Genomic DNA, 25149 nt, shown 5'->3' with positions numbered 1-25149 from the left:
ACCAAAAGGAACCAACCCTGTATGTAAAAAAAATAAACCTGACCTATACATTAAATACATCAATCCCCCCCCACACACACAACACATACAGTACAATAATGTGCCAAATAACTATTGTCCAGATAGGGATAATAGATTATTTGCCCATTATTAAACACATTAACTAGCATAATAAAATAAATAAAAGTTCTATTCACCTCATCAATAAGAAGCCCCCTCGCCAGCAAAATCCTTGTCCTTCGTTGCCAATAAAATACATAGCCAATACATTGCAATTGCATTCAGATATCAATTAACCCCTTAATCACCTTATCAGATGTATGTATGTATGTCTAGATCGATATATACATACAAGGTAAGAAATTATGTTGTTTTAAAAGCTTGTTTTGCAGTATTTAAAATGATTTTGGCTATGCTGCTATGCATAAATGTGTGTGTAATGTATTTTCGAATTAGATAGATGTAATTTTTGGTCTTGTATGGTGTACTTTAGGTCATAGTGAAGCTTGCTTTTGTATATTGTATTCCTTTGGGTACTTATATTTTGTGTCCTATGGTAACTTGTTCTGTTTAACGATTGAAATAGTTAATTGTTTAATTGTTATGGATGGTATTTAAATTGTTTAGTGATTTGATTAATGAATGCTAATTGATTTATGGTGACTTGATTGGTTTAAATAGTATTTGTTTGGACGTATTGGTATTTTTTTTCGAATATTTTATTGTTAACATTGATTTGCAGAGTGTACATGGTGCATAGATTGTATGCATCATGTATACAATGTAAATGCAATGTTTTGATTGGCATTTGAGGCTTTTGATTGGAAGATGAGATTGGATTTTTTTAGGAAATATGATTTTATTGTACTGTGTCTGTATGGAGAAGTGGTATTTGTAGTAGAGCATGTTTTTGACAACCCTTCTACATTTATTTGTATATTGGTTCATCATAAGTGTGTATCTCCCAACTCTGATTGGCTCTAGTACCATGTGACAGGCTTTCAATGACGTCACATCCGTTCTCACCCAAGCCTCTGTCACATGGTCTACTAGAGCCAATCAGAGTAGGGATGTAGTTCCCATGCTCTGATTGGCTACCGTACCATGTGAGGACGGCCATCTTTCTTTTCATGACGTCATCTTAAAGGCAATGGTAGCACAGCCATTCTGATTGGCTGGCGTCATTGCCTTTAAATGATGTCATCAAAATTAATTTTTTGTCCCCCAAATAACATGGTTTTCACAGCCCGATCAGGGCCGTGGGAACCATATGACGAAAATGTGACGTCATAGGCCTATAAAAGCCTATATCGTCTCATTTTGAAGGCAGACGGCGAGGAGGAAGGACCTCCTACAGAAGAAAGAAGACCAGGGTGTGGCCGAAGAAGACAAGAAGCCCCCGGAAGAGAGCGGAAGAAGATACAAGAAAGAAGAATACAGATGAAGATGGATTACAAATAGAAGACCCATGGATTGTTTTGGTTTATTATTTTATTGTTTATTATTTTATGGGTTCCTGTGCGTGGATTGGTTCGAGAGTAAGCTGTTCCACGGGAGTCGGTGAGTGGGTCAAGTAATGGTAAGTCAACAAAAGAAATGTATTTTATTTAACTTGTTCCAATTTTTTTTGTTTTTTACATGTGTTTTTTTTTTTAAGATAATTTCTTGCCTATGTATGTATGTATGTACAGAGGCGGCCAATTTTATTCTAACTCGGCTAGTTCCGCAAATTTCAGAATATCCCGGTGATGTTCGGTTTTGTATCGTTTTCGGCCAAAGTGTATTGCGTTATTTTCCCGGCTGTGATTTAAGCATTTTATTCCCGCTGGCTGCAATACTGCAATGCCGTGTAAAAACGCATGGGGGCGTTTGCGAGCTGTTGTCTTTGAAGCCGTCCCCTATAACCCCTAACATACAGTACTGTACACATACAGTACTGCATATGCACATCAATGATACTATGGGCCGGCGGGGGCGAGATGTGTTTGCAGCAGAGAGAGATCCGCTGCTCTCTCTGCGCAAACATCGGCACATTAAAAATTATTTAAAATACATTTTTATTCATAGTGTAGATGTGCAGGGGGTCTCCGGAGCTGAACCGCGTTGGTTTCAGGTCGGGGGACCCCCTGCTTCCCGAGATACAGACCCCTTTATGAGGTGCCGGTATCCCTCTGCACTTAAAGGTCCCGATCACGTGACCGCGGCCTGTAAACCAAGCAGAAGGATACCGGCACCCCCTAAAGGGGCCTGTATCTCGGGGAGCAGGGGGTCCCCGGACCTAAAACCAAAACGTTTCTGCTCCGGAGACCCTCTGCACATCTACAGTATAAATAAAACACACACATCAATAAAGAATCGTTCTTTACCTTAGCGGCTATGTGCTATGGTAATGAAGCAGCATTTCTGTATTTTTAATAATATTGTACAGTGAGCAGGGGGTTCCCTAAGCCAGAAATCAAAACTCAGGGGACCCCCTGCTCCTGCACAATATTATTAAAAATACAGAAATGCTGCATCATTACCATAGCTGATAGCCGCTAAGGCAATGAAGGGTTAAGGCAGAATAAACAATAAATACATTAAATACATATTTTTAATGTGTGTGTTAAACCTCCCTGCCTTCACTGTAATCTATGTAAAAACCCCTCCCCCTATTGTGTGTTTTAAACTTCCCTGCCTTCACTGTAATCTATGTAAAAAACCCTCCCCCTATTGTGTGTGTTAAACCTCCCTGCCTTCACTGTAATCTATGTAAAAACCCCTACCCCTATTGTGTCTGCTAAGATTCCCTGCTTTGACTAATCTGTGTAAGCCCCCTCCTCCTAATGTGTCAGTTAAATCTCCCTGCCTGTGTTTCTGTGAGTGCAGTGTACTGTATGTAAATGTGGGGAGGGGGATCCCGTGTAAATAACCACACCCACACCCACTACCCACTATCCACCTGCACATGGCCCATCCGCTGCTGCAAAACAGAGACAAAAATTAAAACATACAAAGTAATGTCCCAATACCCCTTAATCAACATAGCGGTTATTAACCGCTACAGTCATTAAGGGGTTAACCCACCCTCACCCACCACTCGGGATGCCTACATACACTCCCACACTAACCCCCCCCCCCAGTGAGGCCTAACCACCCTCACCCAGTACCCACAAGGGAGGCCTACCCACATACCGTTGGGGAAACCCCCCCCACCCCCAGTACCCACAATAAAAACAATACAGTGACCCACAATAAACATCATTCTATTTATTAAATACATTACCCACCCCCTGTGCCCCCCCATAAATACATGACTTATTCTTTTACATACAGGGTTCATAACACAGCCCCACGCGAGTCCCCGGTGGGCTGGCGGGGCACCTGGACAGACCTACAGGGTACCAGCAGCCCTTTTTAAACAGGTTCTGGAGGCCTGCTGGTGGGTCCCGCCAGCACCATGGCACCCAGGTGGTCTCCTTGGGTCACCGTGGGCCACAATTGGGTCCCCACTGTAGGCCCGCGGATGTCTGGGAGCCCCAGGTCAGACCCACAGGTGTCTGCGGGGCCTCGGGTGGTTCCCACGGGGGTCTGGGGAACTCACGAGTGCTCACTACGGGTCCGCGGTGCCCCCACAGAAGTGGGACCACACATCATCATCCCCGTACCTACGGGTCGGCAGTGCCCCCACAGAAGTGGGACCACACAGCTTCATCCCCGCAGACTACGGATCGGCGGTGCCCCCACAGATGTGAGGCCACCGCTTCATCCCCGCATGTGTCACCCGTGGAACCATCAGCCTGATTCCCGTGGGATACCAGAGGCGATCCACAGGTGGTCTCCAGAGGTCCCACGCAGAACCACGGAACAAACCCTGAATGTAAAAAAAATAAACCTGGCCTATACATTCAATACATACACCCCCCCCCCCCCAACACCTACAGTACAATAATGTGCAAAATAACTATTATCCAGATATGGATAATAGATTAATTGCCCATTATTAAAAACATTAACTAGCATATTAAAATAAATAAAGTACTACTGACCTCATCAATACGAAGTGTCCGTCGCCAGCAACATCCTTGTCTTGCCCACAAAACACATAGCCAATACAAAGCCAATACATTGCAATTACATTCAGATATCAATTAACCCCTTAAACACCTTATCAGATAATAACCGCAAAGGTGATTAAGGGGTTAAGCCACACTGGCCCGATACCCACCCTTCACCCATGAATTTGTACAGTGGCTTCATCATGCAACTATATATACAGTATATATACAGTATATATATATATATATATATACACAGCTAAACCCCGTTATAACGCGGGTCTCGGGGTCCACCCCGAGACCACCGCGTTACTAACGGGGTAGCGGGAAAAAAAATGGCCGCCGCTTTAATGCAGATTCATCCCGCGGGACAGGAGATGGGAGCGGGCATGTCCCTCCGCTCCCCGCTTCCCCCTGTCACCGCGGGACAGCCCGCGGGGCAGGAGATGGGAGCGGGGATGTACCTCCGGTCCCCGCTTCCCCCTGTCACCGTGTGACAGGCCGCGGGGCAGGAGATGGGAGCGGGCATGTCCCTCCGCTCCCCGCTTCCCCCTGTCACCACAGGACAGCCCGCGGGGAAGGAGATGGGAGCGGGGATGTCCCTCCGGTCCCCGCTTACCTCTGATCCCTCCACGTGCCCGGTGCTCCCGCTGCCTGCATGGAGGTGGTAGCGGGGGGTTTCTTCTCCCCACCGCTGTCCCTGGCGCTCCCGCTGCCTGCGCGGGAGGAGGGGGGGGAGCGGGTGGTGGTGCTGGTCGCGGCCTTTCCTCTGCTCCGACCCCACCCCCTGTCTGTGTAGAGTGAGAGAGTGTGTGTGTGTATGTATATATGGGAGAGAAAGTGTGTGTATGTGGGTGTGAGTGTGTGTAAGTGTCTGTGAGTGTGTGTAAGTGTCTGAGTGTGTGTGTAAGTGTGTGTAAGTGTGTGTGATTGTGTGTGAGTGTCTGTGAGTGTGTGTGTGTGCAGTGTGTGTGCAGTGTGAGCAATGAGCAGTGTGTGTGCAGTGTGCAGTGTGTGTGCAGTGTGTCAGTGTGTGCAGTGTGAGCAATGAGGAGTGTGTGTGCAGTGTCTAGTGTGTGTGCAGTCTGTGAGTGTGTGTAAGTGTCTGAATGTGTGAGAGTGTGTGTGAGTGTGTGTAAGTGTGTGCAGTGTGCAGTGTGTGTGCAGTGTGTGCAGTGTGAGCAATGAGCAGTGTGTGTGCAGTGTGCAGTGTGTCAGTGTGTGCAGTGTGAGCAATGAGCAGTGTGTGTGCAGTGTGCAGTGTGTGTGCAGTGTGTCAGTGTGTGCAGTGTGTGTGCAGTGTGTCAGTGTGTGCAATGAGCAGTGTGTGTGCAGTGTGCAGTGTGTGTGCAGTGTGTCAGTGTGTGCAGTGTGAGCAATGAGCAGTGTGTGTGCAGTGTGTGCAGTGTGTGCAGTGTGAGCAATGAGCAGTGTGTGTGCAGTGTGGCAGTGTGAGCAATGAGCAGAGTGTGTGCAGTGTGTGCAGTGTGCAGTGTGAGCAATGAGCAGTGTGTGAGCAATGAGCAGTGTGTGTGCAGTGTGTCAGTGTGTGCAGTGTGAGCAATGAGCAGTGTGTGTGCAGTGTGCAGTGTGCAGTGTGCAGTGTGCAGTGTGTGTGCAGTGTGCCAGTGTGTGCAGTGTGAGCAATGAGCAGTGTGTGTGCAGTGTGCAGTGTGTGTGCATTGTGTGTGCAGTGTGTCAGAGTGTGTAGTGTGAGCAATGAGCAGTGTGTGTGCAGTGTGCAGTGTGTCAGTGTGTGCAGTGTGAGCAATGAGCAGTGTGTGTGCAGTGTGCAGTGTGTGTGCATTGTGTGTGCAGTGTGTCAGAGTGTGTAGTGTGAGCAATGAGCAGTGTGTGTGCAGTGTGCAGAGTGTGCAGTGTGTGCAGTGTGAGCAATGAGCAGTGTGTGTGCAGTGTGCAGTGTGTGTGCAGTGTGGCAGTGTGAGCAATGAGCAGTGTGTGTGCAGTGAGTGTGTGCAGTGTGTGCAAAAAATTATTTATTTATTTTTTAAACGGGAGCCACGGGAAAACCGCGTTATAACCGAATCGCGGTATAACGAGGCGCGTTATAACGGGGTATAGCTGTATATATATAAATAAATATATATATATATATATATATATATATATATATATATATATACAGTATATACACACACATGATGAACCAATATACAAATATATGTAGAAGGGTTATCAAAACCATACTGTCCTACAAATAACACTTCTCCATACAAACACACTACAATAAAATCAATTTCCTGATGTGCATATACAGTACTGTATATGTACAGTACTGTATGTTAGGGGTTATAGGGGTTATATATATATATATATATATATACTGCATTACAATTCATGAATTTATGTCATCTGGCGGACACGCGAAGCATTGCAGCCTATTAAATCCTGAACCATTATCAATTTACACATCAGCCGCGCGTCAGCCGGGCATGACCCCTGGCTGGGAACGCGGCATGCTCCAGGTGAACAGTGTCGCATTCCAGGAACCAGCCAGGGACAAACCGGTGATTTGTTAGAATAAAGTCTGTCGCAGCAGTATGTATGTATGTCTGTATGTATGTATGTATGTCTAGATCGATATATACATACCGGGTTAGAAATTATGTTGTTTTAAAAGCTTGTTTTGCAGTATTTAAATGATTTTGGCTATGCATAAATGTGTGTGTAATGTATTTTCGAATTAGATAGATGTAATTTTTGGTCTTGTATGGTGTACTTTAGGTCATGGTGAAGCTTGCTTTTGTATATTGTATTCTTTTGGGTACTTATATTTTGTCTGATGGTAACTTGTTCTGTTTAACGATTGAAATAGTTAATTGTTTGTTATGGATGGTATTTAAATTGTTTAGTGATTTGATTAATGAATGCTAATTGATTTATGGTGACTTGATTGGTTTAAATAGTATACTTGTTTGGATGTATTGGTATTTTTTTGGAATATTTTATTGTTAACATTGATTTGCACAGTGCATATGGTGCATAGATTGTATGCATCATGTATACAATATAAATGCAATGTTTTGATTGGCATTTGATGTATTTAATGTATACGTCAGGTTTATTTTTTTTACATACAGGGTTGGTTCCTTTTGGTTTGCGAGAGACCTCTGGAGACCACCTGCGGTATCCTCGGGCTTGTCACGGCTAACAGGCTGCCGGATCCACGGGGGACACCTGCGGGGAAGAACCGGTGGCCCCACATCTGGACCCGTAGGGACCACTCGTGGGTCCCCAGACCCCATGGGAACCACCCGAGGCCCCACAGACACCTGTGGGTCTGACCCGGGGCCCCCCAGACATCCTCGGGCCTACCGTGGAGACCCCATTGTGGCTCACGCTGACCTGTGGAGACCACCTGGTGGACCATGGCACCTGGCGGGACCCACCAACAGGCCTCCAGACCCTGTGTGAAACATGATGCTGGGCACCTGTAGGTCTGTGAGGTGACCAGTCAGGCCCACCGGGGACTCACTTGGGCCTGGGGTATTAACCCTGTATGTAAAATAATAAATCATGTATTTATGGGGGGGCACAGGGGGTGGGTTATGTATTTAATAAATATAATGATGTTTATTGTGGGGCAGTGTATTGTTTTTATTGTGGGTACTGGGGGTGGGGGTATTTTCCTCAAGGGTATGTGAGTAGGCCTCCCGGCTGGGTATTGGGTGAGGGTGGTTAGGCCTCACGGGGTGGGGGGGTAGTGGGGAGGGTATGTAGGCCTCCCGAGTGGTGGTTGAGGGTGGGTTAACCCCTTAATGACTGTAGCGGTTAATAACCGCTATGGTGATTAAGGGGTTAGGGGCCATTACATTGGCTGTTTTTATTCTTGTTCTGCAGCATCGGAGGGGGCATGGACGGGGATGAAGATGAGGATGGCCTTCATCGTGGCAGCCGGACAAGGGTGAGTGCAATATGTATTTAATGTATTTATTGTTCTTTATGTATTTAAAATGGGCAAATGTACTATTATCCATATGTGGATAATAGTAATTTTGCCCATTACTGTATTGTATGTTTTAGGGGGGGGTGTATTTACTGTAAAGTATTTGTGTTGTTGTATTTCTTTGGGGGGCACAGAATTGGTACTGCAGGCCTGCGGGGAACACCCGAGGGTCACCGCCGGCCTCTAGTATCATTGCTGTGCATCCCAAAAATGTGATATATGTAATGGGGGTATAGGGGTTGCTGGGGGCACAGGGGGTGTATGTTTATTGCAATGTTTATTGGGGGCAATTGTCCACAATAAACATGCTATTGTGCCTCAACCCCTTCATTGACTTAGCGGCTATCTGCTATGGTAATGAAGCAGCATTAATGTATTTTCATAATATTGTTTGGGAGCAGGGGGTCCCCTGAGCTGAACCGCATTGATTTGTGGCTCAGGGACCCCCTGCTTCCCGAGTTACAGGCCCCGGTATGGGGCATCGGAGGCCAATGTCGCCGCCATCTCTATAGCGTCCAAGACGCGACGTGGGCTCTATAAAGATGGCGGTGACACTGGCACCCGATGCCCCATACCGGGCATGTAACTCGGGAAGCAGGGGGTCCCTGAGGCACAAATCAATGTGGTTCAGCTCAGGGGACCCTCTGCTCCCGCACACTATTATTAAAAATACATTAATGCTGCTATATTACCATAGCGGATAGCCGCTAATGTAAGGAATGATTGTTTATTTACATGTGTGTTTTACTCACCTTTATGGGGTGTCGGTATCCCTCTGCTTTGTTTACATTCCGCGGTCACGTGATTGGGACATTTAAATGCAGAGGGATACCGGCACCTCATAAAGGGGCCTGTATCTCGGGAAGCAGGGGGTCCCCGGACCTGAAACCAATGCGGTTCAGCTCTGGAGACCCCTGCACATGTACACTATGAGTAAAAGTTGTTTTGATATCTTTTTATTTTGCCGATGTTTGCGCAGAGAGAGTGGCGGATCTCTCTCTGCTGCAAACACATATCGGCAGAAACGGCGTATCGCCACGTTATCGGGAGCCAGGCTCTTATCACCGGCTCATCGGCGTTTTGCTTTCGCAGTGATTCGCCCTTTACTGAATACTGCGAGGGCAAATCGCCAAAATCATGCCGATAGGGAACACTTGGCGAGAGCACTTTTTCGGCGCTTACTGCATTGAGCTCCAAGAAACACTTTGTGGCCTTCATGCAGAAGATATTCCTCAGTGGTCACGCGGAACAGGCGCCCCCACTGAAGGAAGGCGAAGAATGCTGGTACCTACCGTCATTTGTTGTCTACCACCCCCAGAAACCTGGTCAAATCCGAGTAGTATTCAATTCCAGTGCTCAGCACCAGGGAATGTCCCTAAACTATGTTCTCCTCACTGGACCGGACCTGACAAACAGTCTCTGGGAATGTTGATCCGCTTCCGCAAGGAGCCAATTGCCATAACACAGACATCCAACAGATGTTCCACTGCTTCCTTGTTCGAGAAGACAACCGAAACTACCTAAGGTTCCTGTGGTACCGAAATGACGACATTGAGGACCAAATCATAGAGTACCGCATGAAAGTACATGTCTTCGGCAACAGCCCATCACCTGCGGTGGCCGCCTACGGACTCAGAAGGACGGCCCAAGAAGAAGAAGTAGAGTTCAGGAAAGATGCAAGGAATTTCGTCGAAAGAGACTTCTACGTGGACGACGGGTTGAGATCAGTCTCCACCGAAGAAGAAGCCATAGACCTACTCAAAAGGACAAAAGATGTTAGCAAACACCAACCTAAGATTGCACAAAATAGCCTCCAATAGCGCCATAATCATGAAGGCGTTCCACGCAGACAATCACGCAAACGATCTTAAGAACTTGTATCAAGGGACCGACACGCCTCCCATACAGCGGAGTCTGGGGATAAGCTGGAATCTCAAAACAGATGCATTCACAATCCAGGTGTCCATCGAGGAAAAACCCTACACCCGACCAGGAGTCCTGTCCACGGTCAATAGTCTTTACAACCCGCTGGGATTCGTGGCTCCAGTCACTATACAAGGGAAGTCTCTTCTCTGAGAAATGTCCTTCGAGAAGCTGGACTGGGATACCCCACTACCTCCAGAAAGACGGAAAGAGTGGGAAACGTGGAAGGATTCTTTGAAGATCCTAGAGCAACTTCAGATCCCACGCCCCTACTCACCTACATCTCTCACCGCTGCACACAGCAAAGTGCTTTTCGTGTTCTCAGATGCCTCTACGAAGGCCATAGCAGCGGTGAGAAAAAAGGGGGGGATGGGGGAGCACCGGTAGAAAGCTAGTATACACTGAATGGATTGTGTAATGCTCTATGCCAATGTGAAGGGTTTTGTAGGTGTAAAATAATTTTTAACACTCACACGGCCTTGTGCGAATGCTGTCGCATCGAGGTATCTTTTGGACTCTCTTTTCTTTCTTCTTTCTCCTTTCTTCTTTCGTCTCCTATCTGTCTTCTGGATTCTTTCGCCGCCTTGCGTCTGAGTTCTTCTTCTCCTACTTCTTTGATGTTGGACTCACCCTCGGAATAAATATATACACAAAATATATGAGCAAACTGTGATTGTATCAAGAAGATATCAGGATATGTGATATGGATATATAATAGGAATAAGTAATATGAATAAAACACTCACACGGGCCTGTGTGCGTGCGCTCTATGGGATGGTATCTTGGTCTCTGAGGGGCAGTCCCACTACTCAATGAATAGTTGAGGCTCTAAAAAGAAAGTCAGAGGCCACACCTTGGTTAAAAGGCAGAAAACAAAATAAATGTTACTACTCACACGGCCAAGTGTGAGTGCACACTTGGAAATGGTATCTTTAAGATTCTCCTTCTGATGTCCCAGCTGGGAGAGGTCCACTGGTGCTGCACGCGAGTCCTCACCCCCCCCAATGGGTCAAAAAGTTCTGAGCCCGGGAATTCAAGGCCAAAGTCTTTATTAAATCAATAAATAAAACAACAAAACACAGCTAACTCAGCCCGTGAGTTACTCTGTGAAATAGTAAAAAAGCCAGTCTTTTGGGAATCGAGCAGGACTTATGGTACTGCAGCTGAACTGCCTCCGCGTCCGGATGTAGCGCTGCACGTCCGCGTGACCCGCTCCCGACGGTGGCTTGATAGGGTCTAAAATCTTGGGGGATTTTGAGCTACGCGTTTCGCTCTATGGGCTTCCTCAGGCTCCGTAGTTAGAATGGTCTGGGCTCGCTGCTCCTGCTTTATATAGTGCGGCCGGCCATATAATATATATATAAAGCAGGAGCAGCGAGCCCAGACCATTCTAACTACGGAGCCTGAGGAAGCCCATAGTGCGAAACGCGTAGCTCAAAATCCCCCAAGATTTTAGACCCTATCAAGCCACCGTCGGGAGCGGGTCACGCGGACGTGCAGCGCTACATCCGGACGCGGAGGCAGTTCAGCTGCAGTACCATAAGTCCTGCTCGATTCCCAAAAGACTGGCTTTTTTACTATTTCACAGAGTAACTCACGGGCTGAGTTAGCTGTGTTTTGTTGTTTTATTTATTGATTTAATAAAGACTTTGGCCTTGAATTCCCGGGCTCAGAACTTTTTGACCCATTGGGGGGGGTGAGGACTCACGTGCAGCACCAGTGGACCTCTCCCAGCTGGGACATCAGAAGGAGAATCTTAAAGATACCATTTCCAAGTGTGCACTCACACTTGGCTGTGTGAGTAGTAACATTTATTTTGTTTTCTGCCTTTTAACCAAGGTGTGGCCTCTGACTTTCTGTTTAGAGCCTCAACTATTCATTGAGTAGTGGGACTGCCCCTCAGAGACCAAGATACCATCCCATAGAGCGCACGCACACAGGCCCGTGTGAGTGTTTTATTCATATTACTTATTCCTATTATATATCCATATCACATATCCTGATATCTTCTTGATACAATCACAGTTTGCTCATATATTTTGTGTATATATTTATTCCGAGGGTGAGTCCAACATCAAAAAAGTAGGAGAAGAAGAACTCAGACGCAAGGCGGCGAAAGAATCCAGAAGACAGATAGGAGACGAAAATAGAAAGGAGAAAGAAGAAAGAAAAGAGAGTCCAAAAGATACCTCGATGCGACAGCATTCGCACAAGGCCGTGTGAGTGTTAAAAATTATTTTACACCTACAAAACCCTTCACATTGGCATAGAGCATTACACAATCCATTCAGTGTATACTAGCTTTCTACCGGTGCTCCCCCATCCCCCCCTTTTTTCTTGTCTCATTTGTTGAAGGATCCTGGGTAGATCCTTTATTGGGGTCTTTAGAGTCACAGGCGGAAAAGAAGCAGAGGGATACCTTGCCTACCACCAAGGTTGCTATATCCCCCTTAACCTTATCTATCATCCCCATAGGTAGCGCCCAGGTTTTTTGTTCTCCATAGCAGCGGTGCCCTACTTAAAAACAGCGGACGTGGCTGGAATTACCATATCATGTTCATCCTTGGCAAAGCTAAACTGGCACCACAACCCGACCACACTATACCCAGACTCGAGCTATGTGGCGCAGCATTAGCAGTAGAACTGGCAGAACTCATCGAAAACGAAATGGACTGCAAACCAGATGCTGTCAGGTTTAACACAGATAGCAAGGTAGTACTGGGCTACATATGTAACAAGAAAAGAAGATTCTACATATATGTGGCCAATCGTGTAGAAAGGATCAGGAATTCAACCCAACCAGAACAATGGTACCATGTGCCCACAGACCAAAATCCTGCAGACCATGCCACCATATCAGTGCTCGCAGTGCAACTACAGAACACATCGTGGCTCACAGGACCAACGTTCCTAACGCAGCCCGCGGAAACACCATCAACCCCAGCCGACGACTTTGAACTCGTGGATCCCGTGAAGGACACGGAGATAAGGCCTCAAGTATCTGTGTTACTCACGAATGTACTGCAGAGAAACGCACTTGGATCACGTCGATTCCATCGCTTCTTAAGGTGGACAGCCCTCCTGCGAGCAGGAGCCCATCTCAGGCACATAGCCATCTCCTTCCGCCAGACACCAGGTGGTAAAACTACCGGCTGTCATGGCTGGCACATCTACAAAGAGTTGCGCACCTTGGACTAAGTTACAAGAGCAAAGGAGACCGTTCTCCATCATGTTCAAAAAGAGACGTATGCGGAGATCATCAGTTGCATTTATGGAGGGAAGAGCATCTCTAAAAACAGCCCACTTTGGAAGTTAAATCCCTTCATCGATGATAACGGCCTCATGAGAATAGGAGGCCGCCTCAACAAGTCCTAACTGAGCAGGGAGGAAAGCAACCCTCTTATCGTCCCTGGCCGATATCACATCACCACCTTGTTCGTACGCTACTACCATGAACAAGTCATGCATCAGGGCCAACACGTCACAGAAGGAGCTATCAGGGCGGCGGGAATTTGGGTCTATGGCATGAAAAGGTGCGTGGCCAGTACTCTCCACAAATGTGTTAGGTGCCGAATGTTGTGAGGCAAAAGTCAAGATCAAAGGATGGCAGACTTGCCAATCGATAGACTTAGTACAGCACCCCCTTTACCTGTGTAGGACTCAATGTTTTTGGACCCTGGATGGTCATCTCACGTAGAACGAGGGGCGGACTAGTGGACAGTAAACGATGGGCGGTAATCTTCACCTGTATGAGTACACAAGTTATACACAACGAGGTCATAGAATCTATGGACGCTTCGCGTTTCATAAACGCCCGCAGAAGAGTCTTTGCAATCAGAGGACCAGTTAAACAAATACGCTCTGATTGCGGAACTAATTTTGTTGGAGCATGTAAGGAATTACAAATAAACGCTAAAGATGATAGAGGTATAATATCCAGAGATACCTGCGCGACCAAGAGTGTACGTGGATATTCAACTCTCCTCACACTTCTCACATGGGCAGAGCATGGGAACGCATGATCAGAGTGGTTCGGCGTATTTTGGACTCTGATGCTGAAAACTGATTTGACTCGACTCACCCATGAAGTGTTAACCACATTTATGGCCGAAGTATCAGCGATAATTAATGCTAGGCCTTTGATCCCAGTATCAACAGATCCAGAATCGCCAAGTATTCTGGCACCAGCAATGCTCCTAACACAGAAAGTAGGGAACACCCCTACCCCCGTCGAAGATTTCAGTTCTAAGGATATGTACAAACGACAGTGGAGGCAGGTGCAGCACCTGGCCAACACATTTTGGGATCGCTGGAGACGCAAATATCTCGTGACACTCCAGGAATGCCATAAATGGCAAACTGTTAAACTAGATATCCAAGAAGGGGATGTTGCTCTGTTGAAAGATAGACAGGTGACAAGAAACGAATGGCCTATGGGACTTATTATCAAAACCATCCCAAGCGAAGATGAAAGGGTCCGCAAGGTAGAAGTGAGGGTGACCCAACGAGGAATTGTTAAAACCTTTTAAAGGCCCATTACAGAGATTAACCTCTTAATGCCAAAATCGGACTATAACAAGGAAGAACTGACTACCAGTTCTGTGGACTCTGACAGACATTGTGGTGCAACCAGCTAACATGGAGCGGTGCATCCACCTGGCCTCCTTTACCAGAAGACTTTGGCCAAAGGATTTTGAAGCAAGTGGTACCGGCCGGTATCACATCTTTATGTTGACATGAACTTTGCATTATTATGTTATGTTTTGTTTTGCATTGCACATATGTTCCACATATTCTAGTTAATATAGTGGTATCTCCTGATACCAGACGGGGAGTGTCCAGGAACAGGAATATCTATTTCTGCCCCCTCTGTTTACAACCCCACCTTCTTGCAGCTCTGCCTGTTAGTTTATTTGGATGTCAGCTTTCCCTGCAGCTTCACTCCCAGTGCAGACGGAATGGATACATTATGTTACCTTTCTCCCTCCAGTCTGTCACACTTGGTTGCTCTGGCAATGTTTCCAGTCCTCCAAGTTAATTAACTATTCCATTCTCCCCTGTCTGTTTTCACAGGTAGTTTAGCCTGACCCCTATTCCTGTGCTACTAGCAGTACACACTTCCTTTTCCTTCCTGACACTGATTAAGTACAGTACTGCTGCTATATCCCCCTTGGCAAGTCCATTTCCTTTTTACCTGCCTCTAATTATAAAGCAACAAAACATACCATCCACAAGTGCCTGTATTTGAATCATCCCTTTTCCAATAAAGTGAAGAAAATATAGCAGGACTTTGTGTGCTTTGGAAAGGGGGCTGAGTTAAAGCTAACTGGAGCTATTCACACATCACACATGACCCTGGTTCCTGGACAGTGGCAAATGTACACAACAAGCGACAGAGAAGCCCAATGCTACATCCAATATGACAAAAATATACAGTAAAATACTTATATATTCTCTTAAAAAAGGGTCATTTAGTTTAACCCTTTGGCCAAAGCATTGTAAGCCTGTGAGCCACAGAACCTGCTCACAGGTCCTAACACTACCAGATAAAATACTAATATACCTCTATTACGATTAAAATGTCAATAGTTGTAATCACAATGATACCTTCTCCTGTAGAATCTTGGTTTCTGTATAATAGTCAATAGGTTTCTTGGCATAAGGAAGGTCCTCTGTTCCATGTTTAATGTCTCTGCCTTCAAAGATAACACTGGCACTGCTCGTCAGCACTAGTTTCTGAAAATTGAAAAAATAAAATAAAAATCTAAGGTTGTAAATATTATTTTCCCAATACGTTTCCCTCCAAACAGCAATTTACCCATGCAATTTATTAATATACCTTAAAGCTGCAGTTCAAGAAATATTCTACATGTGTGTGTTTTAAAAAAAATCAGTTCTGTACTATGAGAAAATACTTATAGCATTTAAAAAAAATTACAAATATACAATTTTAAAGACATTTGTAATGTATTCTAATGTAACAAGCAATTTTGTTCTTAGAACAACCATTTACAAAGTCACATTCCCTTTCCCTTCTGAAACAGCATCATCTTTTTGAGCCCTGCCATTATAGGAGTGAACCAATTGAATCTAGTGCCTCACTGGTCACATGATCTTCATCACAGAACTTTGTCAGTGCAGCAGAAGAGGACCCAGGATGCATTTAGTGAACCCTGAGCTGAATCTTCAGCGATCAATTACAGGAGAACAGATCGATCAGCAGCTTCGCTAATCACTTTTTTTTTTTTTTATAAACGACAGCTTGAACTGCAGCTTTATGTTAGTTCATTTACCCGTGAAGCTGGGTACATTTAGAAATGTAATTGTTTGCTTATAATTTTGAGCTTTTCCAATGGAATTTTGAACTGTGGTGATCATATCAGGTTTCATAAATATAACAGTGAATTTGATTTTGTATTATAAATATAGCATTGAACCTGTAAGAATTAGAACAAAAATCGTGTTTTTTTTTCTTCTTATGCCTGAGGCCTGAAGCACCTGTAACCTGAGGCTCTGGATGACGTTGCAATTATTATGTAAATTATACAACAGATTGTACAAAACAAGAATAACTAATGTGGGTTTGTTTCAGTATCTCTATACAGGCATACCCCGCTTTAAGTACACTCACTTTAAGTACACTCGCGAGTAAGTACATATCGCCCAATAGGCAAACAGCAGCTCACGCATGCGCCTGTCAGCACGTCCTGAACAGCAATACCGGCTCCCTACCTGTACTGAAGCCGTGCGCAAGCGGGGAGACTATAGAGCCTGTTACAAATGCGTTATTTACATCAGTTATGCACATATATGATGATTGCAGTACAGTACATGCATCGATAAGTGGGAAAAGGTAGTGCTTCACTTTAAGTACATTTTCGCTTTACATACATGCTCCGGTCCCATTGTGTACGTTAATGCGGGGTATGCCTGTATTACTGTTTTGACTGCAACATTGAGGCGGTGTGTATGGCATTTAAGCAATGAGATGTGTAGTATATCTTAATACTATCAAGTTTCCTACACATACAAAACACATTTGCAAATAGTTTTGTAGCACTTCTTACTTGGAAACAAGTTGCAGTTGATTCTGTAACATATCTAGTTTCAATAAAAATGTTCATCCAGCGTGGAAAGAATCCCATCAGAGATTTCCCAAAATACAATCCTCATAAGAGCACTCAATAAAAATGTCAGGAGCTCCATTACCGTGCATATAATGCAAATAATACCACTTGCAGGTACATTCGCATGTCTCACATGTGAGACACGAAATGTTAATTTCCAAAAATTATTTGTTGTACAGTGGAGGGGCTTTGGCACTTTCACTCACCATAACTTGTTTTGTGTCATGCATTTAATGGCATTTTTCATTTTCAAATAATTAGTAATACAAATTAAAAGCAACAATGAGAATACATTCTGGGGGAAAAAGTGACATGGATGAGCTCGGTTTAAACTGGCAATCTCAAAGAAGACCAACAGTGATACCGTACAGTATGTATGATGGGATAAAAGTAGGCGATTAACATCTTTAAATAAAATCACAAGTATCTTTAAATGGTAAAAAGAAACACAAATTTTTTACAAAAAAAATAAAAACCACTTGTTTAGGGTTTTCATCATGATTGGCATGATAAAACTGTAGCACACTAAGGGGGAGCTTAAATAAGCTCAAAGGTGCATCCACAAGAAACAAATGAATTCAGAAACTCTTCAGCCTACATCTGCGCCGCTCCCAAAAGCGGCAGCCACAGGTGTCAGCCGAAATACACTAACCGCCTCATCTCCCTCTACCCGCTCTTTCAACTTACTCTTCCTTGTAGACTGTAAGCTCCTTGGAGCAGGGCCCTCTTTACCTACTGTAACAATGTTCATGTATGTTGCTTTGTTGTTTGGACTTAAACCGTATAGTACTGAGCTGCGGAATATGTTGGCGTGTTATAAATAAATATGTTTTAAATAAGTAGATTTTAGGACTAATGTTCTCGTTCCAATCTCCATAATGGCTGTACGCTGACTTGTCAGGATGAGCAGGGTGGGAGCATGGGGCGAAATCATAGTAAGAATTCCCAATGAGAAACCATCAATGGGCCTGTTTTCTGACACAGGAACTGCACAGGGAAGAATAGTTATTTAATGACAGAGATTGATATCATTATTTGTCTATAACCTTTAATATAAGGTAGATATTTGTTGGTGATTAAACACAGGCGAACTTCAAAATAGTAAATGCCAATAGCAATTTTAAAAGGGACCTTTGTTTGCACATAGGCTACAGACGGGGTGCGCAAGATTTTTTTTGGGGGGGAGGGGGGTGGCAAAGCGGTTAGAGGCCCCACACTCTTCCCCTATTGCAACGCGGTGTTAAATGACGCCGCGGGTCACGTGACATCTCATGACTCGCGGCGTCATTTGATGCTGGCACACAGGTAAGGGGGGGGGGGGCGGGAGAGCAGACAGGGGGCGCAGCACCAGACATTTGCGCACCCCTGGCTACAGCATTGGTGTACATCAAACCAATATAAAAGATGCATTATTCTGGTGCAATCTTTTAATGCACTTTGCACAATTCTTATGCCAGTTCGGTTACCCTCTATTTTATCCATTACCATTCCCTTTGATTTGAAGGTCTTCGGGGCAGGGGCTCATTTTCTCAATGTTACTTTTATGTCTGAAGCGCTTATTCCCATTATGTTTTATATTATTACAGTATGTCACATGTATTACTGCTGTGAAGGGCAATGTACATGAATGGTGCACTATAAATAAAGATAAATCAGACTCCGTCAACTGGAATCCACAGTCTTCAACTAGCTCAGTATTTTCCTATCTTTCCCACAGTGTCTACTGTGGTCAGTCTCTCACATTTTGGTCACTGTTCAATATACTGTGAAGCAGCTTCCCAGTGATTAAAAAAAGTTCAGCTCTATTGAAATGAATGGAACTAAAATCTTCCCAGCATGGAAAAGCAGCGTTGCATCATACTGAATAAAGGCCTAAAACGCTTCCTCCTCTGTGCATCTTTCACTACCTTTTTTCTGCTTTTCTTTACTTGAGTTTTTCTGTTTCTTTGCAGAAAGGCACATCATACTCCTTATGTTCATTCTACAGCTCTCTGCTACCCAAGTGAAAAACTGCAGCTGCACTCTCCTCTCTTTCTATACCTCAAAAAGGTTTCCTTGGCTGGACATTCCTGATCTGCTTTGTTTCAAATTGTAAGGTAATTTGTTTGTACGTTTATTTTTTTTTTATTTCAAACGTTTTTATTGTTTTTGTTTTTTTGTGGCATCACATCAAGACTTCAACATAAAGAGCAATGTGTATAGATTTCGTCCTGAAATCAGTACAATCCTTCATTACATTCAAACACATCACTTGGGCTTAACGTCATTAAACATTGCATCATAATCAGAACAAACTCCATTTAAACTTTAAGATATTTAGCTACCACCGAGCCTCCACTCGGGAGGTGACTACTTTCCAAGTCTTTTAATGCTTCATCACTTGAAAGGAGGGGGGGAACAAAAACAGAAGAGAGAAGGGGGAGGAGGAGAGAATAAGGAGGGTGAGGGGGGAAGGAAGACAGAGAAGGGGGGGGGGGGCTCATCCCCTCTGTCTGCCCCTCGTCGGTTCCGTTATTGGGCTTTGCCTTTGATTTGGGGCACTTCAAGACTGTTAGCGTCCTGGTCCCTGTTTTTCAAGTTCTCGGGCCATGCGTTCCAAACCTTATAATGCTGGTCTGTTTTCTGGCTTAGGAGGGCTGAGAGAAACGCCATCATTCTGACCTCCTTAACTCTACGGATGACCGTTTGTTTAGACGGTGCTTTCAATTTTTTTCCATGCAGCTGCTATTGAGCAGCGTGCTACAGTGAGAATGAACGCCGCCAATTTCCTTTGAGGGGTCTGGAGTTCATCTACGGGTTTAGCCAGCAGAAAAGACAGTGAGTCCATCCGTAAGTTCCCCCCAGTAACATCTTGGATCAAAATCCTGATCATATTCCAGAAAATCTGGGTCTGGGGGCAAAACCACCAGATACAGTATGTACCAAATCTCCTCTCTGGCCACATTCCCTCCAACAGAGATCGGGCAGGCCAGGGAAGATCTGGCTCAGCCTTGTCGGGGTTAGGTACCATTGAAAAAGGATTTTAAATATATTTTCTTTTATAGTAGTACAAATTGAGGTTTTGGCTGCCGATTCCCAAATATCCTCCCAGTCATCCTTATCTATTTCTGTGTTGAGGTCCACAGTCCATTTTGTCATATAACTATGGTTGACGGCTACTATTGGCAATGATATTCCAGAATAGATCTCCGAAATCAGACCCTTCTGATATATGCCGCTTGCGCATAGTTTTTCAAATTTTGTTGGTTCTGGAAATTTTATTTTTTGGGAGATAGCTAATATAAAGTGCCTGATCTGGAGAAAGCTAAATAGCGGGAGGTGGTGGGGGTGCACCTTCTGTTGAAGACCTTGGAATGATATTATTGACCCATTTGTCCACTAGTTTGCCACCTTTTGGACATTGACGTCTTTAAAATGTTTAAAATCATTAGGGGCGCACCCCGGGGGGAAATCCGGGTTACCAAAAATAGGAGTTAACAGAAACAAAAGGCCAAGAGTGGCAAGATTGGTAATGGTGGCATCTAAGGAGTGTGGAGGCCTAGGAGTACCAGATATTACTAAATATTACTACTCAGCCCACTTAAAACAAGCAGTGGTTTGGTGTAACAGTCCAGCATCTTGTTGCTGGTTGGAAATTGTGTCCTCTTATGTCTCTCCCCTCTCTATCACAGCGTTACTTTGGCAAGATGGGCCTGGGAGCAATGAGGTGTTAACTCCTGAGGCAGAAATCAATGCGGTTCAGCTCAGGGGAACCCCTGCTCCCGCACACTATTAATAAAAATACATTAATGCAGCTTCATTACCTTAGCGGATAGCCGCTAAGGCAATGAAGGGGTTATGGCACATTAGCATGTTTATTGGAGACAATTGCCCCCAATAAACAACACAAATCCCCCCCGCCCCCTAACACATACAGTACTGTAATGGGCAAAATGACTATTATCCACATATGGATAATAATGCATTTGCCCTTTTTAAATACATATAAATTACAATAAATACAGGCAATATACACTGGCGACACACTTTATTCGAGCTCGGCTAGTCCCACGAATTCGGGTATACCTGGGTGTATTGAGGTTTGTGACTGTTTTCTGCCCGAGTGCATTGAGGTATTTTCCAGGCAGGGATTGAAGCATTTTATTCCCGCTGGCTGCAATACTGCACAGTATATATATATATACTGCATTACAATTCATGAATTTATGCCATCTGGTAGACACGCGAAGCATTGCAGCCTATTAAATCCTAATCATTATCATTTAACAGATCAGCCGCCCGTCAGCCAGGCATGAACCCAGGCTGGGAAGGCAAACGCAACGGGGCTTGTCAGAGGTGAGGAGCGGCGCATTCCAGGTATCTGCCAGGTACATACTGGGTATTTGCTCGAATAAAGTGTGTCGGTGCAGTATATGACACTTACCTTTTACAGGCACCCACGATGAAGGCCGTCTCCATCCTCATCTTCATCCTGCCCATGCCCCTTCGGTGCTGCAAAACATGCACAAGAATAAAAACAGCCAATGTAATGTCCCCTAACCCCTTAATCACCATAGCGGTTATTAACCGCTACAGGCATTAAGGGGTTAACCCACCCTCACCCACCACTTGGGAGGCCTACATACCCTCCCCCACTAACCCCCCCACCCCGTGAGACCTAACCACCCTCACCCACTACCCAGCCGGGAGGCCTACCCACATACCCTTGGGGCCAATACCTCCTTCCCCCACCCCCAGTACCCACAAAAAAAACAACACACTGCCCCACAATAAACATCATTCTATTTATTAAATACATTACCCACCCCCTGTGCCCCCCCATAAATACATGATTTATCCTTTTACATACAGGGTTCATACCCCAGCCCCACGCGAGTCCCCGGCGGGTCACCTGACAGACCTACAGGGTACCAGCAACTTGTTTCACACAGGTTCTGGAGGCCTGTCCGTGGGTCCCGCCAAGCGCCATGGCCCCCAGGTGGTCTCCGCGGGTCACAATTTTGTCCCCCTGGTAGGCCCGCGGATGTCTGGGAGCCCCGGGTCAGACCCACAGGTGTCTGAGGGGCCTCGGGTGGTTCCCACGGGGTCTGGGAACTCACGGGTGCTCACTACGGGTCCCCGGTGCCCCCACGGATGTGGGACCACCGGTTCTTCCCCGCACACTACGGGTCCGCGGCGCCCCCACGGATGTGAGGCCACCGGTTCTTCCCTGCAGACAACGGGTCCGCGGTGCCCCCACAGATGTGAGGGCAACGGTTCTTCACCGCAGGTGTCACCTTTGGAATCACAAGCCTGATACCCGTGAGATACCCGAGGATACCGCAGGTGGTCTCCAGAGGTCTCACGCAGAACCAAGGAACCAACCCTGAATGTAAAATAAATAAGCCTGACCTATACATTCAATACATACATACACCCCCCCCACCCCAACACCTACAGTACAATAATGTGCCATATAACTATTATCCAGATATGGATAATAGATTATTTGCCCATTATTAAACACATAAAACATGCATAAATCAAAACATGCATTTTTAATCTTAAAATCATCACATTGCATGTTAAAATAAATCCAGCAGCCATTGTAAATATAAAACAAACAAACTGCAGCTACACAAATGTCTATGAAATGTCACACAATTGCATTGAGTGTGTACATGATGCAATTAATCTATGCATCATGTAACACTATGCAAAATATATGTAACAATAAAATACAATATGAACAATGTCCCCTAACCAGCAATGCCATCATGAAAATCAATTATAAACTAAGCAACATCAATACAATTAGCATCAATATGTGATATTGTTCATATTGTATTTTATTGTTACATATATTTTGCATAGTGTTACATGATGCACAGATTAATTGCATCATGTACACAAAATGCAATTGTGTGACAGTTCATAGACATTTGTGTAGCTGCAGTTTGTTTTTTTAATATTTACAATGGCTGCTGGATTTATTTTAACATGCAATGTGGTGATTTTAAGATTAAAAATGCATGTTTTGATTTATGCATGTTTTATGTGTTTAATAATGGGCAAATAATCTATTATCCCTATCTGGATAATAGTCATTTGGCACATTATTGTACTGTAGGTGTTGGGGTGGGGGGGGGGATGTATGTATTGAATGTATAGGTCAGGCTTATTTATTTTACATTCAGGGTTGGTTCCTTGGTTCTGCGTGAGACCTCTGGAGACCACCTGCGGTATCCTCGGGTATCACACGGGTATCAGGCTAGTGGTTCCACGGGTGACACCTGCAGGGGAAGAACCGGTGGCCTCACATCTGTGGGGGCACTGCGAACCCGTAGTCTGCAGGGAAGAACCGGTGGCCTAACATCCGTGGGGGCAACGCGGAACTGTAGTGAGCACCCGTGAGTCCCCAGACACCCGTGGGAACCACCCAAGGCCCCTCAGACACCTGTGGGTCTGACCCGGGGCTCACAGACATCCACGGGCCTACCGTGGGGACCCAATTGTGGCCCACGGAAACCACCTGGGGGCCATGGCGCTTGGCGGGACCCACGGACAGGCCTCCAGAACCTGATTGAAACAAGTTGCTGTTACCCTGTAAGTCTGTCAGGTGACCCGTCAGCCCGCCGGGGACTTGCGTTGGGCTGGGGTATGAACCCTGTATGTAAAAGGATAAATCATGTATTTTTGGGGGGTTAGAGGGGGTGGGTAATGTATTTAATAAATAGAATGATGTTTATTGTGGGAGTGTGTTGTTTTTTATTGTGGGTACTGGGGGTGGGGGGAGGGGGTATTGGCCCCAAGGGTATGTGGGTAGGCCTCCCTTGTGGGTAGTGGGCGAGGGTAGTTAGGCCTCATGGGGTGGGGGGGTTAGTGGGGGAGGGTATGTAGGCCTCCCAAGTGGTGGGTTAACCCCTTAATGACTGTAGCGGTTAATAACCGCTATGGTGATTAAGGGGTTAGGGGACATTACATTGGCTGTTTTTATTCTTGTGTATGTCTTGCAGCATCGGAGGGGGCATGGGCAGGATGACGATGAGGATGAAGACGGCCTTCATCGTGGGTGTCTGTAAAAGGTAAGTGTAATATGTTTAGACTGTATTTATTGAATGTTATATGTATTTAAAATGGGCAAATGCATTATTATCCATATGTGCAGTGTTCGACAAACCTATACATTTGCTCGCCCCGGGCGAGTGGATTTAACATCGTGGCGAGCTCCTATTGGCCCAAGAAGCACACGTGTGGTACTAGGTGGCGAGTAGATTTTTTTGTCCGGCGAGTAGATTTTTGGGTGATTTGTCGACCACTGCATATGTGGATAATAGTAATTTTGCCCATTACTGTGTTGTATGTGTTAGGGGCGTGTATTTAGTTATAATTCTTGTTTATTATTTTTGGAGGTGTAACATTGGTACCGCAGTTCCGTGGGTACCCCGGGACGGCCACGGGGACCACCGGACTCCCGCAGGGACACCTGGACTCCCTCGTGGACTCCCGCTTAGTGAGCCGGGGACCCCCGTGGGGTCAGCCGGGGACACCCACGCGACCCCCGGGCTCCCTCGGGGACCCCCGCGGGGTCAGTCGGGGACACCCACGGCCTGGTTTATGGGTTTTGAGCATGCAAAAATGAAATGCAAGAATTTTTTCTAAGTCCAGATTTCTTTGCGTCTACTCTGACCTGACGTGTTCTGATCAACGCAACTTTCCCGTACGCTAAGGTTGCTTTGCTTAGTGCATCCCGCTTAAGGGCAGAATTTCACGCAAACAGGGTTGCGAATGAGCAAAGTTGGACTTAGAAAAAATTCCGGAAAAAAGTAATTTTTAGAGCGCAAAGTGCCTGTTTGCGTTGCTTAGTGCATCGGGTTGAGCACAAAAGCACGTTCTAAGAGCATTTTGCACTCTAAAAGTTACTTAACGGAGCTTAGTGCATAGCCCCCACAGTGTGAAACAGGGTAAACTGAAAACCCATTGTAGAGGGAGAAGGGGGTTGGCCCGGTATTAAAGGGGTTGCACCCCATATGGCCACCCCCTGACCTCACCAGGGAGGCAAGGGGTTAACTGGACTGGGGTCCAGGAATGTGGTTTACACCTTGTCATGTCAGGA

At 45.4% G+C, this 25149-nt stretch overlaps 1 protein-coding gene across 6 annotated transcripts in view; it reads right to left on the bottom strand.

Annotated features, from left to right (window-relative positions):
• Positions 1-25149, bottom strand: part of NSDHL (NAD(P) dependent 3-beta-hydroxysteroid dehydrogenase NSDHL) — a 201260-nt gene that overhangs the window by 39935 nt on the left and 136176 nt on the right. For 5 of the 6 annotated variants that reach the window (XM_075572679.1, XM_075572682.1, XM_075572677.1 and 2 more), the window contains 2 exons: positions 15535-15663; positions 2942-2962 (listed from right to left, as the gene is read on the bottom strand). In XM_075572679.1, coding sequence (XP_075428794.1) covers positions 2942-2962; positions 15535-15663 — 150 coding nt within the window. The remainder of the gene's footprint in view (positions 1-2941; positions 2963-15534; positions 15664-25149) is intronic. The other variant, XM_075572678.1, reaches the window with a different exon arrangement.

The sequence above is a fragment of the Ascaphus truei genome, chromosome 16 (genome assembly GCF_040206685.1).
Source record: "Ascaphus truei isolate aAscTru1 chromosome 16, aAscTru1.hap1, whole genome shotgun sequence".
Classification (NCBI taxonomy): domain Eukaryota; kingdom Metazoa; phylum Chordata; class Amphibia; order Anura; family Ascaphidae; genus Ascaphus; species Ascaphus truei.
Note: the sequence above shows the minus strand (reverse complement) of the source record. Positions and strands in the feature narration are given on the sequence as shown.